The sequence below is a fragment of the Ursus maritimus genome, unplaced genomic scaffold, assembly GCF_017311325.1.
Source record: "Ursus maritimus isolate PB19 unplaced genomic scaffold, ASM1731132v1 scaffold_33, whole genome shotgun sequence".
Classification (NCBI taxonomy): domain Eukaryota; kingdom Metazoa; phylum Chordata; class Mammalia; order Carnivora; family Ursidae; genus Ursus; species Ursus maritimus.
This window is the reverse complement of record NW_024425897.1, coordinates 29,123,094-29,138,804: the sequence shown is the minus strand read 5'-3', so window position 1 is coordinate 29,138,804 and position 15,711 is coordinate 29,123,094. Positions and strand designations below refer to the sequence as shown.

General features: G+C 48.5%; 1 protein-coding gene across 1 annotated transcript in view; it reads right to left on the bottom strand.

Moving 5' to 3' along the window:
* Window positions 1-15,314, bottom strand: part of LOC103678904 (splicing factor SWAP) — a 70,695-nt gene extending 55,381 nt beyond the window's left edge. The window contains exons 1-7 of the mRNA XM_040620051.1: window positions 14,951-15,314; window positions 12,230-12,399; window positions 11,519-11,650; window positions 7,175-7,260; window positions 1,740-1,965; window positions 673-779; window positions 101-233 (exon numbers count right to left, since the gene is read on the bottom strand). Coding sequence (XP_040475985.1) covers window positions 101-233; window positions 673-779; window positions 1,740-1,965; window positions 7,175-7,260; window positions 11,519-11,650; window positions 12,230-12,399; window positions 14,951-15,168 — 1,072 coding nt within the window. The 5' untranslated portion in view covers window positions 15,169-15,314. The remainder of the gene's footprint in view (window positions 1-100; window positions 234-672; window positions 780-1,739; window positions 1,966-7,174; window positions 7,261-11,518; window positions 11,651-12,229; window positions 12,400-14,950) is intronic.
* Between the last annotated feature and the right edge of the window lie 397 nt (window positions 15,315-15,711).

The following is a 15,711-nucleotide window of genomic DNA, read 5'->3' as shown; positions in this document are numbered from 1 at the left end:
CCTCCCAGCCCCTCTACCGGATGCGCACTGCATGCATCCCTGTGGTGCCGTCCTGCTGGGTACGCTCTGCAGGCTGGGAGGCGCACAGCGAGGTACTCACAGTCAGCGGTGTATTCCACCTGGGAGGGCTGCGTGGTGCCGTCTGCTGTGGGGGGGGTGGGAGCGGGACTGTCGGCCTGGGCTTTACGGACCAGCACGGCAAGGGGGTGATCCGGGTCCACCACCTTCAAAGGCTGCAGACAGAGAGGACGCATGATCACACCATTTCCCGTACCCTAAGTCATGGAGAACTCTTTTGTGGCCAAGAAGGCTCAACTCAACCACAGCACACGGTGTATCAGAGCACGTGGACGTGCTTCAGGAAACCCTCGGCATGCGCACACAGAGGGCCTGAACGACCGTGGCTGTGCTCTACGTGGCTGCTCGTGAGTCCCAGAGGAAGTGAGTGAACAGATGGCTTCCATCGTCTAGTAACCACTCGGGAAAGAAAGGAGGGGTGGGCAGGACTCTACTGCCACCAGTAAAAGTGTGAGCCACCAAGCAGACGTGAAAACGCAGAACAGACCTTGATGACGATAAAATAAGATACCAAATAAATGGCTGCTTAATGATTTCCTAAAACTAGACTAGCAGAAGTTCTGTTACGGCATAAAAAATACAGAAGATCAGAACCTTCATCAGCTCCTCCAGGCGGTTACACTTCTTGGAAGCAAAGAGAGACGGGTGCAGGTAACTCCCATCTCCTTCATCATCGTCATCATCAGAGCTGACTCCCGACTCTGGAAAGCAAAAGTGTGTTTCAAGATTCTGGTGTGTGGGGAGAGACACGGCACAGATAACGGGTGTAAACACTTAGCAGCAGACATAGGCAGGGCTGCTGGTAACCGTGTGGCGGTTATCCACCCAGGAAGCACCTCTGGGAAACAGCCCCTGGGGCGCTGCCGCCCAAACGTGCTCAGCGGAAAGCGGGGGGCAGACAGGCATGCGCCGTCCGCCAGCATACCCATCCAGCGCCACTAGCCTGGAGCAACTGTGTTTTAATTTAGAAAAAAGGCAAAAATCCTGATGAAAGATAGAACAACGGCAACAGATACTTTAAAAAACTAACAAATGTGGAGAAAATGAGATCTGTAAGCAAGATTTGTACAAATGATTCTGAAGATCACGTTTCAGCTCAAGAGAAAAAAATTCAACAGCAGACATGTACAGACAGACTGCTGTCCCTGCATGTTATTCAAACAGTTAACTGGCCTTTGTGGTTAAGAATTCCCAATTTAGATATTTAATAAAAACAACAGCTTAAGGTGGAGATGAATAAATAGAGAGCAAAACTAACCATTCCATTTTTGTGCACACATAACTTAAGCTTAGGCCCTAAATCCGCGGGCACGTGTATGGCTGGAACCATCCCACGAAGCAGATTTACTCTTTTCTCCAGGAAATGTGAAACAGCCAAAATGAGAGGAAAAATTTCCTACCCAGATAATTATGTTCTGATAGCATCAATATTTAATTATATGTCACTATCTGTGGAAATATTAATTGGGAATCTAGTGTACTTTCAAGACTTACTCAAGAAGAGCTTCGCCCCGCCCTCGGGGTGCACCAGCAGGTTTAATTAGCACACCTTAGTGGTGGGGCTGCAGGAACATTCTGGAAGTCCTGCAGTGCAGGCTTATCCCCTCCCAGAGGCCACCCAGCACAGGGCCCGCATCCACACAGGACACAGTCTCACATACTCTTTTTCTCTTCGTTTCTGTTTTCCGCCAACACCGTATAGCGTCCTTCTTTCATGGCTTTCTGGATGAATTTGTAGTAGGGGTTGAGGTAGTGATCAAAGCGTAGAAAGTCGAACTGAGAATTCCGGGCCTGCTTGGCTTTCAGCATTATTTCAAACTGTGCTCCCTGTTTGCACACGAAATTGGCTGTGCGCTCAATGATTGCATGCATTTTGGCTGTTGGTGGCTATGAAAAAACATACATATTCACGTGATCAATTTTTCCTCTTTTTCACTGGCTACATGACTTAAAACACAGGAAAAAAACCTGGTTTTACTGTCAATTATATGAAATAAGAGACGGGGTGCCTGGATAGCCTGGTTAAGCGGCCGACTCTTGATTTTGGCTCAGGTTATGCTCTCAGGGTCATGAGATCGAGCCCCATATTGGGCTCTGCGCTGAGAGCAGTCTGCTTCTCCCTCTCCCTCTGCCCCTCCCCCGACTTGCACTCTCTCTCTCTCTCTCTCTCTCTCAAATAAATAAAATCTTTAACAAAAAAAGAGAGAGACATGAGCCCAGTTTGAACAGCCCCTGGTTCCACAACACTTTGGACTATTTCTGGATTCTGTAGTATTTCATGGGGAGAAAACTCACAGACTGAGGTGCCCACTCCAGCTTTGAGCAGAACTGACTTGAGACGATCTTTTTTACACCAAGTCACTGTACCTCCACATTAACCAGGTTCTGTGATGGAACTGGAGGTCGTGAACCCTCAGAAGCTGTATGCAAATTATATACATACGCATATTTCTAGGGAGGGGCGCACGTTCACCAAGTTTCTCAAGGGCCTACACGTCACTCCTCTTTCCTTCTTAGCTGGGACTAGACGTCATAGCTCGGAAAGCGCCATGCTCTCACTGCTCCTGCACCTAACTCGCCTCCACAGCAAGTGGGTGAGGTCTGGCCAGAATGGGGAGGGCCTCCCCACCGCAACAGGCTGCACATCTTGCTGCCTCCCAGTGAGGTTACTACCAGGAACCAGACCCTGCCAACCGGGTTCCTGCCCGTGCTAACTTACTTCCTCCACATGACACGCTGGGCACTTCCCACCCACAAATGGAGCTTGTCAGACCAGACACTGAAAGCCATACTCCAAAAATACTTTTAATAATAACGAAGAGATTAACACTTAGAAATTACATGCAAATAAAGTGGGAAATTATTCATTAAAAATGGGCAGTTAAGTATTCAAGATGCTTTCTGTAATTCCAGAACCACATCCTTCATAAAATATAAATGCCTTAATTCTCAAACTTAATTCCTGAACTAATAAAGTCCTTCACACTTAAACAGGATAAGTACCTACAATTAAAGTTATTTACTGATCCCAAAATAAACTAGATTCCATGTCAAAGGCCCACTGCGCCTGGAGCATGGATCCTGAGGCAGATTTTCAATGGCTTGGACTAACAGCAAGATTAATCTCTGAAACTGTGTTCCACACACACCTCCATCATTAACAGTGAATTCAGAATAGTGACCTTGAGAGGAAACGACAGTCGGCTCCACAGGGAGGCCTTCTCTGCTGACCAAACTGACCTGCTGGTTTAACGTCTCCTAAAAGGAGACCTATTTATGATAGAATGTCATGGTAAAAAGACAGTGGCCACAAAGCACTGGTGACTACAGAGGAACAGAGCACACGGTGAGCACACTTCCGGGCCTGCTCCCAGAGCAAGGGGCTAACACACCAGCACCTGGTGTGGGAACAGTCTCTGCTCTCTCTAGAGCCCTACGTTTACAGAGATGTTTTCTATTTAACACCACGAGTACCCCCACTGTAAAATGGGTTTTCAAGGACATATACACATATACGATGTGTTACAAAGACTGATGATAAAGGGAGAAATGCTTGCCTTACCCGGGAAACCTCTGGTTTAAGTAAGTGACTTAGTGCACCGAAGCAGGCTCCTGCGTCCTCACTCCTCGCAAACTACACTGACACGGCTCTAAACACTGCGGGGTAGACACCGGGAGTGGGAGAGCAGTGTACGAGGTGAGAAAGCCCACACCAGTGTCAGGTCTCCTAAGAGCTCTGGAAAATGCTGGAGCTCAGAGCCCTGAAGCAGGGGGACCAGGACGGGGTGGTATGGGGATGGAAGGGGGGTGAAAAGTGAGGAGCCCCCGGAGCAGCTGGGCTGGCCCTCTCCTCCACTATGATCGGGGGAGGAAAATTAAATGCCCACTTCACTCACAGCCCAAAATAAATATTACATCAAGTCACAGTTCAATTGTAAAAAAAAAAAAAAAAAAAAAAAAAAGACAAAAACAAAAACAAACTATAAATGCAAAAGTAGGAAACAGGAAATATTTTTTAAATCTTAGGCATGGGAAGGGACTTCCAAAACAAAATTCGAAATCCTGGTGCTACAATGGGATCTAGTGACATGTGTGACTCGATAGACACATCTACATCCTGTGAGGAAAGAGCTGTTGGAAGACAAGGTGCCTGCAAAACGTGCTCAGCGCACGGGGTGGGGGCAGGCTCATCACACGTGAACAGTCTTCACGAATCCCATGGCAAGAACTCCACAGGATGCTTCCCACCCCCATCCCGTGGCGACAGAACCCCTGAATTACGATGACAATAACACTCTAAGCTGAACACCAATCAGCTGGGCCTAAGTCCATGGCTCAGAGCTCTGGAGCTGGGCCCAGGCTGGAGCTGCAGGCCTGACCCGCGCGTGCCTCCCTTGGGGCAGCTGCTCTGACCTCTCTAGACCTCAGCGTCTCTCCCCTGCACACGGGCTGACAAGCGCATCTACTCCCCAGGCACCGGTGCTGCAAGGACTGGGAACAGGAGCAAAACACGGTGCACGGTACCTGGTACACAGCACGTGGTCAGCAAACGTCACCCCGCGGTGTTCTTAATCCAAGAGACAGAAATGTTGCTCACGACAGCCATTACACACGAATCCCTCCCTGCTTTTCCTCTGGTTCATAAAGTGTGTTCAAATGAGCATGTTTCCCTTAGAAGTAACTTCTAATGGGGTCTGTGGGGCAACAGCACTTCCAGAACCCGTGGCTGACCGGAGTGACTCTCCCTCCACCTTCCCAGCGGTGCTCCCGGTGTGTGCCAGCTGTGGGGGCACCAACACAACCCAACACAAGCAGGCACAGAGCAGAGTACAGCCAGAATCGGGACCGGGTGTGTGCAGAGCTCAGGAGGTGACCAAGACAGGCTTCCAGGTCCCCAGGAAGGGGACAGATGGCTGAAAACACAACGTTGGGACAAATGACGCCAGGCTACATATCCAGGGAGAAACCCAAGAAAACACACAGAACCACTATGAAATCTAAAACAAAGCCGTGAGGTCACTTTAGGGGCCTGGTGGAATGTGGAGCGGGAGGGCTGCCGGGGTTTTGTGGAGGACAGCACCAGCTGCGGCCTGTCTCAAGTACCTGCCAACATCCGCCTTCCCGAGTGCTACGATTTCTAACTACTCCTACTGTTCACACAAACCCCACAGATCCTGTAGTCATTAGGCTCTAATCCAAAAGCCTGGTTTAAGCATCAAGAACCCCCTAGAATGCCTGCTTTCTTTCCCGTGTGAAGGCAGCCCCCGTGCATGGAGGCAGCAACCCGCCCCTACCTACAGGCCGACAAGCTCAGCATTTCATCACCGACACGAAGTCCCCTACAAGTGCCCCATGCTCCACCCACCCCCCCGCCCCGACATCGCAGTGTGAGTCGCAGACCATGAACTGCTGCCCCCAAGCCCTGATGCCAGCATAGAGGGAAAAAACCCTGTCCAGCAGCACCCCGACAGGCACGCAGACATGGTTTCCACAGAATCAAACAATTTCCTACTCAAGAGGCCGGTCTGTAATAATATCACCAGAAACTCTTCAACATCAAGAAAGCAAATTACTATTCTGCTCTCCAATGGCTAGCGACTATTTTTAGTTCCAGCAGACCATTAAACAGCTTAGTGATGCTTACTCTGCCTGAGAATACACAGCCATTAAATATTTTAATAGGAAATAAACAATGCAATAAAAATCTATTATACTTACATGTTTATGTTTGCATAAAAGTTTAAAAATAATCTTTCACATAAAAATAAATATAATTCCATATAGTCAACCTTAAATAAAAGCTTTTAGCATTAAGTATAGGTAAGGGAGCAACCCGTTTTTAATGGGTCTCTCACGTGGAATAAAGAGCACATTCCAGAACAAGTAGGAATATAACCCAGAACAATGCACAGAAAGTATATCAACACAAATCTTAGAATATCAAACGTTCAAATGACACTTTCAGCTTTAACTGAATGCTGGAGATGGAGAAGCAAATATACGTAGTAATTTCACTCAGCAAAATCCAGACATTTTTACTCTTACTTGCACGAAGACTGAGAAAGCGAAGGAAGGAGAGGCTGTGAGTGCGTAAATGCAGGAAAGGAAGAGTGGAGGCTCTGCCGCCTGCCTTCGACACATGAAAATGGGGGGAACCATCATCAGAGGCTCCTTCCACGAACAGTTCCCGGCCCCCGTGCACCCAGAGGCTCAGAACCCGGGGCACGAGAACCTAGGACACCTGCGTCCATGGTGCTAGAAATGCAGTCAGGAAAACCCACACCAAGCACCAACATTCCCCCCACCCCTGCCCCCCGAGCGTGCACGTGCAACACTCTGCCTGCCACCCGCACGGCACGCTCTTCTCCTCCTGTGGCCGGGCACAGCAGCTAGGGTACGGGGCTGTCAGCATTACAGGACACAGGAGATACAAAGCAGCCAGGGCTGCTGCGGGAGACCCCAAGGTCGCCCCCTCTAACTCAGCATGAACCCAACAGGCTGCAGCTGGAATAGCAGCATGAGGGGAGTGTGAACCACTGCTCTGCCAGGCTCTAGTCGCAGAGCACTCAGGCCAAGGTGAGTCCCCCCCTCGGGGGGGGGGGGGGGCTTGAGTGTCAAGGGGCCTGGAGATGCCACCAGGCCATCATCACAAGGGACAGGAAGACCAAGTGCAAGAGCAGAAAGGAAGGTAAAGGCATTTCCCTAAGTGCCTGGCAAAGCCAATTCCCAGCAAGCCACGCTGTGTGATCGAGATGGTTCTTATGCCTAAACGTGGCTGACAGTGTGGCCAGCAGCTTCCTCACCGCTTACTTGGCCTCAGTTTCTCCATCCTTGTAAACATGGGGGCTCAACCGATGACTTCCGAGAGCCAGTTCCTCGAGTCCCTGATGCTCTGGTCTAGCGATTCTGCTGGAATTCCTCCCTTTTGCTTTGGAGGAGAATAGGGGGGTGTGGCTTTGTCTCCATGAACTCACATCATTTGAAAGCATCACGAACTTACAGAGCCATCACGGCTACCACCAGGCTCGTGCACACCCGGTGCTCCTAACCCACAGTGATAACAACGGGCAGTCCCGTGAACAGGAAGCACACCTACCAGCTCCACGTCAGGCGGCACGTTCAGCCCCAAAGGGGCAATGAAAGGCTCCTCGTTTTCCTCTATGTTTTCAGCCTCATTTTTTTCTGTATAAAAAGAAAATATAAAAATTCAGAACAATGACCAGGAAAAAAGGTGGCCACCAACAGGACACAACAATGGAGGGACCGCTGCAAGTGGCGCTACCCTGGTTCTTCACCTTCCCAGCATCACCTCTAGAAACACCTTCCTGTCTCCTCCTCTGCCCCAGCACACACCAGTCAGGTTATGGTACCAACCCTGCAGACGAGGCTGCTGAGGCACCGACCTCTCCCGGAGACCTGGCAGTGGACGTCCCCCCACAACCACGCCCTGCTTACTGGGTACTCAGACTGTGGTCAGTTCTCCCTGCTCCCAGCTCTGTGATCTGTGTGTGTGTTTAACTGGCACTGAGACCCCTCCAAGCTGTTTCTACAGGATCCCCAAGGAGGCAGGCACAGCTCAATCCCCAAGTGGCGGGCGGATTTCACCATCAAGTTGTAAAGCCCTTAAGTGTAACTGCCAAGACTTCCCCACCCGTGCAAATGATCCCCTACCACAAATAATTAGACACCTCTTTCCCATTTCCATCTATGAACAGCTCTGTCCGCTGTGTCAGACGGGGCACTGCACGTCAGAACCTCCTGAATCGGAAGGTACCTGCATACCTCAAAATCACTCAGGAGATCACCTACTTAAAGGCCAGAGTGAAATGTACAAAAACGTAATAGAAAACTTATCAAAGCTAACGTTATAAAGGATTTCAATACCTACTTAGGTTTTTCTGTCAAAAAAATAACATTAAGAAAACATTACATCATCTTCAAAACAAATGTTTCCACCACATATGGTTTCTTGATGAGATGAACAATTTTGAAGGTTTCCTATCAAACCTAATTCTTCCAGGAAGCCAAGAAGAATTGTAAGTAGGTTTCATCATACCTAAAAACCTGGGTATTCTAGTCTGATGAGATATAGGTAGGTTATAAATTCCTAAGTAAGAATTATTTAACACTGTCCCGCCTTATTCTCCCCTAAGAACCGGAGACTCACTCAAGCCTGACAGCTTCCTGCCGTCAGCAGCCCTGCTCCCCGGTAGCAGTGACCAAACGGCCCAGTGGAGCTGGACGACCCTGGACACCCTGGTTTGCAATACATCAAGTAGCAACTTCAACTCTCATAGTCTCCTTGGGCGTGGGGCCAAAGGTGTGTGCATGGAAGTACGACCTTTACTCTACCTCCCTATCATGACGAAATGAGGGAAATTTTTCTCTTAAACACCCCTGCCGCTGCTCAGGAAGCAGAGGCGCCCCGATCAGGAGCTGTCTGGAGCACGGAGGCTACCCAGAGCTGCTCCGCCCTACACACGCCTTTGTTTACAGAAAAACGGCTGCAGTAGCACAGAACAAAACACAACCACTGCAACACTCAGATTCAAATAAGTTCAAATCCTTCTTTCATAAAAAAGATCTTTAATAATGATTAAAAAACACAAGAAAATTATGAGAATCTGCCACGCAAAAGGAAGAGGGGGTGACGCACAGATGCAAAGGGGCCAACGCTGCCAGCTTAAAATGTCCCCAAATGCCAGGACGGTAGAGTAATTTTGAAAATCAAGGAATATTTAGACCCACTGATGGCCCTGGAAAACAAACAAACAAAAAAACCTATTTTTTTTTTTAATAATGCAACACTGAAGTAAAACTTCCCCGTCAGTGGTACTGGGCACCAAAGTGCATTCTGTTAAGCACGTGTGTACGGGTGGCATTTTACCTACACTGGCATAAGCAAAGCACAAAAAGCCAAGATATAAGTTCCCCATGGGCCCGACTTTCATTAAAAAAATTAATCAGCAGGGCACCTGGGGGCTCAGCCGGTTGAGCGCCCGGCTCTTCATTTCAGTTCACGTCAGACCTCAGGTCCTGGGACCTGGCCCCACATCAGGCCCCACATCAGGCTCCACGCTCAGCGATGAGTCTGCTTCAGATTCTCCCTCTCCCTAGACCCCTCCCCCTGCTCAGGCACGCACGCGCGCACTCTCTCTATAAATAAATAAACCTTCAAAAAAAATTAATCACCATATAAAGCAAAGTCCTGAGAATGTGATTATAGAAAAAAATTATAAGATACTAAAGAGAAAATTATGTTAAAGAAAAAGCATATTAAAACTTTGGAGGGGTGCCTGGGTGGCACAGCGGTTGAGCATCTGCCTTCGGCTCAGGGCGTGATCCCGGCGTTATGGGATCGAGCCCCACATCAGGCTCCTCCGCTAGGAGCCTGCTTCTTCCTCTCCCACTCCCCCTGCTTGTGTTCCCTCTCTCGCTGGCTGTCTCTCTCTCTGTCGAATAAATAAATAAAATCTTAAAACAAAACAAAACAAAACAAAACAAAAAAAACAAAACAACTTAGGAGAAAAACTAAGTCACATTGAAATTCTTAAAATTCAGTAATTATAAAGAAGTTTAATTACATGGAGACAATATCCGACATGTGTAACAGGGGTCGGGAACTTTCTGGACAGTGCCAGACAGAAAGCATTTCCCGCCACACATTTCTGGCCACACGTGGCCTGTGGGCCAACTACTCGACTTTGCTGTTGAGCCGCCAAGGCTGCACGGACGCCGTGTGCACAAGCCAGCATTGATGGTGCGCCCGCGAAACTTCACCTATAAAACCTGCCGGCTGGGCCAACAGCAGTGTGCCGATCCCTAACCGAGAATGTTAAGAAATTAGTATTATGGATTTTCCCAAAGATTGTCACTTGATCTTGCAAAAGACATTTGGCCTTTACAAATTTCCATTCTTCATGTACGAACTTATATAGTACTTATTCCTTCCTTCTGATCAAAAATACTATGTATTTAAAGCAGACATCATGTACACGGTTCGGGAACAAAACAACAGAATCTAAACTACCCAGAACCCTAACAGGGGTAAGTCACTGTGGGTCAAACACTGAGTGCTTACTTCTCGGACCTGCAAGAACATCTCCCTGCCTCCTAACTTCTGAAGGCGTGACATGCCTGAGCGAGGCTTTAACCGAACCCCGTTCCAACGACATCTGAAAAGTCTTTTCACAAGCTCCTGGGACACAGCTGCACAGCAGTGACTGCCGCCCACGACGCGAAGAGCAGGACGGGGAGCGGGGCAACAAGGAAGCACCTGCACAAGACTGCCCAACGTCCTGTAGAGGTGACACCCACGGTGAAGGGGGCAGGAGAACCCCACGCGGCCGCACCAGGCCGGGCAGACCACACTGGCACATCAGGCTGATGTAACTACTTCAGACTTGTTAGGAGCTTTGTAACTTAAGGAGAAACCAATTAAGTGCCAAATAACGGAGTGTTAGCTCTAAGATGAAATCCCCGTATAATGTGATTCTAAGTTTATTATTTTAAACATTCGAATGGTTTCTAAAGTTCTCCTTCCCTTCAAAATTTTTATTGACTTATTTTAAGTAAGCTCCACACCCGGTGTGGAGCTAGAACTCACGACCCCGAGATCAAGAGTCACGCGCTCTATCGACTGAGCCAGCCGGGTCCCCACACAGTTCTCCTTCCCCTTAAACAGAATGTCCTCAACACAGCGATCTAGCCTTGAAGTTTCCGGGTCGTGTTACCATTACGGATCGTTGACGTCTGGTTATTATGCAAGGCCGTGATAACGGCGCTCTCAGGGCTTACCAAAGTGACTAAGGACGTTTGTCCCTGCACTACATGAGTCCAGATATTTTGGGGGCACTATTTTTTTTATATTCAAAGTTCCTAGAGTTAAACCAGAAGAGTATGAACTTAAAATCTTCCATTTTATGTAAATATTACTGTACGACACCGCACGGGTGCCGTGTTGGCGGGTCCCACCAAGTCTACCTGGGACGTCTGGTGCTCTTCTCTTTTGAGCAGGAAGTGCCTCCACAGGTGTCCTTCTACTGAGCCTTGTCATTATTTTACTTGTGGGGGGTGTGAAGAAGCAGGTTCACACAAGGTCGTTAACGCCTCTCCTCTCCATGCCCTGAGAACTCACCGTGTGTATCAATGCATGTGTCATCAGTTAAGAAACAAAGAATCCAGAGTGAATAATTTCCAGTTACCCGAGTCAAAGAGAAATAAGTGAAAGGCAACTAGTCCAATGTAGACAAGAGCCTGCATTGTTTTCACCTCCAGAAACACTTTGTTTTCTAGTTTCTAACCTTGTTCTACCCTGAGACGGAGTTCCGCTAATGCTGCCTGTGTCACACTGATGTTACACTTAGCGTCCACACTTGTACTCTGAAGGCTCCACCGTGAGGCGTGCAGTGTGTCACCGCGGGCAGACCACTCCCCTCACCTCTCTGTTTAGAAGGCTCCTCCTCCTCGGTCGGCTCAGACGGGTCATAGTAGTCACTACCGTACGTGAATCCCACTGCGTTATAGCTCCCATCCTCTGCCAGCGCTTCGCTCAGTCGCTTGTATTCTTCCTCTTGAACAAAAATGAGAATTTTATTAACAAAAGTGGAAATTTACTGAGAAAAATTTTACATATTTCTAAAGTTGTAGCTATCAGTAAAGCATACAACACACTTTTTTCAACCTCTTTTTGAGGCAAAAATGTTTTTACAAATTCACACCTCACATCTATTAATATGTACTTTTGCTAGTACATGTTTACCACAGATAGCAGAATACACGTCTTTGTGGAAAATTTCTTCCTGCTGAGAAATTTGGGGATTAAGAACTGTATTAAAGATTGTTAAGGCAAAGACAAGAACATCAATTTTAGTTTATACGATACTGTTAAAGAAGAACAGTTAAAGAGTTTGGTTTTTGTTTTTTCAAATCCCAGTCTGCCCTCAAAAGCTGGGAAAATTCTTTGTGGCTCTATATATAAACTATCCTGAGGTCCTCTCAGAACGCAAAGACTCCTGTTTTTCCAATCCACTGGGTACTGTCAAGATAATATCAGAAAGAGTGAGTATAAAAAAATGAATGGGAGTAAATTTTAAATACTTAAAAAATTTTAAAAAGTTTGTTGCTTAAGTAAGTTTTTCTTGAGCAGTACCTTGCCTCGCCTCCTCCTCAAGCAAGTCCGTATGCAAGGCTAAATACCTCTCTTCATCACACAGGGCATCTATTCGTGCCTCCTCTTCAGAGAGCTGGTAATCTCGGTTCCATGTGGAATACTCAGCATCGTACTCAGAAAGGTCATGCAGGTGACCGCGCCCATCATATCTGTAATATGAACATGCTGGTCAACGGAAAGAAGTTAACGTCTAGGTTGGTTTGTGTGTGATGTTTTATATATATATACTTACCGATTAAAACAAAGAAATAAAAATATTAAAACAAACATAAAAAATCTTCTCAGATTTATATTTAATTTGGCTAGTCATATCTCACCTACTTTTAAACTCAAGTTATCTTAACAAAGTCTAAATTCCTTTGTATAATATAAGGCTTATAATTAAAGGTAAACAATCCTTTAATAGCATAAATGGTGCCCACTTCACTGGCAGTGCTTACCGTTTATGGTTTGGTCAACCATTCAATGCCATTTGCAAAAAAATAAAAAATAAAAAAATTTTTTCTGAAAAGTCAAATATCATAGCTTACATTCACACAAACCGAATACATAAATACCTATCCGTAAGAACCCAACGGTCGAAATTTCCTCGCTTCTTTCTGCTAGTCCCGAACTCTCAGGAGAGATCTTCACCAAAGAAACTTGCGTCCATTGGAGGTAAAATCTTGGCTAGGCTCGCCCCCTAGCCACTTGGCTGAGGAAATAAGTGCTGGGTTATGTGATAGAGAGACACACATACACAGGAACAGTGACATATACGTGCAGTTTAAGGAGGTTCACTGGAAACAGAGCAAAACTATTAGCAGGTGCAGTACAAATATCTCCTAAACTTTATACCCCCAGGAAATAACACACGTTAAGACACATCCATGTCTACGTGCACGGACCAACAGGCACTTCAGCCAAATGAGGAATAAGAAGGGCACTTTTTGCTATGCTTTTAACATCAAGATTCGGTGAAGCTGCCGTCAATGTGCAATATTAAATAATAAACGAGTGAGTTAGAAACACTCAGATTTAGGGTTGCAAAACAAACGAGGGACGAACAAAAGTCTGCCTGATTTTTTAATGCTGACTTTTGTAATGAGGACCAAAAAGTACTTAAAAAAAAAAAAAAGACATTTGCAAGAAAAAAGGCCAAAATTCCAGAGTAGCCAAGTTATTGCACTTTATTAAATTTCAAAATTATTTTACTTTGATGCAAACCTCCTTAACTTACAAATGTAGATCATTATTTGAAAATATTATACATGTACATGTGTGGCGTTTGCTCCCCATTAGTTTTGGAAGACCTCACTCCAATCACGTACAGAATGATATGGAAAACTGCATAAAGAGCTCAGACTTCATTGCTTACCAAACTTTAATAATAAATACCACAAGTAACACTTTGGAAAAGCAAGCTGCCTGACAGGCAACACCGATCGATAGAAGCTACGGTTTAAAGGCACAGCATGTTTGAGCAGAGCGTGGAGCGTCAGGTCCAGACCTGCTCCGGCAACCCTCCCTTCCAGAGTCACTGTTGTCTAGATCTAACTCCAAACGGCAACGTCAGGGATGGAAAAAGGCCTATTTGGTCATGAATGTGTCCATTCTGGCCAGCTCACAGGTCATCCCTACAGTCATGTCCCAGGGCTTTGCAGGATCCAGCTTTAATCAAACGACGGGCTTCCTTCACTCGGAGACACTATTCCACAGTTAAATGGCTGGTCATCCTTAGCTTTTCAGTCCGGGCCCCAGAAGCAGAGTTGCCAAACCGGCCAAAAACCAAACCAACAAACAAAAACCCCAAGGAGGAAAAGGAAAGGGGGACTGAAAATATGGGAGGGGGGGGAGCAAACAACCTACACCATGTAATGCCATCCTTTTCAAACCAAACATCTTTAGAAATCCCCAGTCCCGGGACCCCTCTGCCCAAAGCGGCTCAACACCCTCCAGGGCGATTATCTAAAGCAGGTTTGATTTGAAAAGAAACACATCTGCATCCCAGTTCCACCCTTGGGTTTTAAGAGACTGTGAAACCAGCCCTAAGAACACTACCTCTAAGAGTAAAGCCAGTATCTGCCCGAAGTCAACTGGCTTCCAACTGACTGGCAACTTCACCCTGGGTCTGAATCAAGTCAGATCCGTCGGATTATCCCAGAATGGGGGAGGAGGGGACTGGCGGACTCAAATGTCATGCTGGGAAAATAAGGGCGCTCCACAAGGAGGGCGCCGAGGGCACACAAGGTTCAAGGCCAACTCTCGGGATCCAAAAGGTTTTCTAACCTCGCGGCCTCCGCCTGCGGCGTTTCGGGGTGCCCTCCCACCACACGGAGCTGTGGGAGCGCCTCGGGTAGGGAGGCAGCGCACGACCCCACAGGAACGCCGGTCGGGAGAGGCCAGGGCACGGGCAGCTTCCACCGCGCGGAGTGGCCAACTGGAACCAGCGACAGGGGTGAGGGGTCGCGAGGGGCTGCAGGAGCAGAGAAGATCCCTCCGGCGACACACGCGGCACGCAACTCCAGCCAGCGTCTTAGGGCAGGTTTCACCGTCCCCCTCCCTCCAAAACCAGGGGGATGTAAGGACAGAGGAGGGGGTTCCCCCAGACCCCCGCTGGCTCCACAAAACCTCCTTTTAGTCCTGGCCATCAAGTCAACATCAGACGAAATCAAGCGGGCGAGGGAAGGGGAGGACCGACGGGTGGGGGGAGGAACCGACCTGTCGATGAGGATCTTGTGGTCCCCCATCCAGGGGATGAGGTGCTGTCCCTGTTCCTGGGCCAGGGCCCGCTCGTCATCTCGGAACAGCTTGCAGGCATAGCCGAAGACCAGCAGCTCCACTCGGTTCCCCCCACCGCCGGCACCGCCGGGTCCGGCCTCCTCCTTCGCGCCGCTTTTCCTCTCGGTTTTGGCACGGCCTCCGCTCGCGCCGTACATGACAGCGTCGCCGGCGTCCAGACTGGTCCTCTTCTGCGCCGCGCCGATGTCCCCAATGCCTTCGCCTGGCCTACCCCCTCAGTCAAAAGCGCCGCATCCCGGCCCCAAACTCGACACCGCCGCCATAGCGGGCAACAAAATGGAGGAAGCGCAACTTCCGGCGAGGGGCAGCCCTACTTCCGGCGAGCAGATTCGGCAGATTCGCTACTCCTTGGAGCCGTTCGAAGCGCCAGAGAGTATTCTGGCTCCAGCCTTTTGCATTCGGAGGCGTCGCCACGGTAGGAGCTGATGTGATCAAAGGACAGAGTGTGTGTAGTGTTCGTTTTCTCAGACGGTTGTCCAGAGCACTGGCGAAAGCGCCGCGCCGAATTGCGCGCTACCTGCATCGGGCCTGCCGGGCGCTGGGCGGAAGGAGGGCGGGGGCTGCGCAGTCCGAGTGCGCAGCTCGCTGAGGCGGCCCCTCCCTGCGCGCGTGCGAGGTCTCCCCGTCTTCGCTGGCGGGGGGACAGGACTGGGGGTCGGGAGCCGGGGAGATCGGGGGCT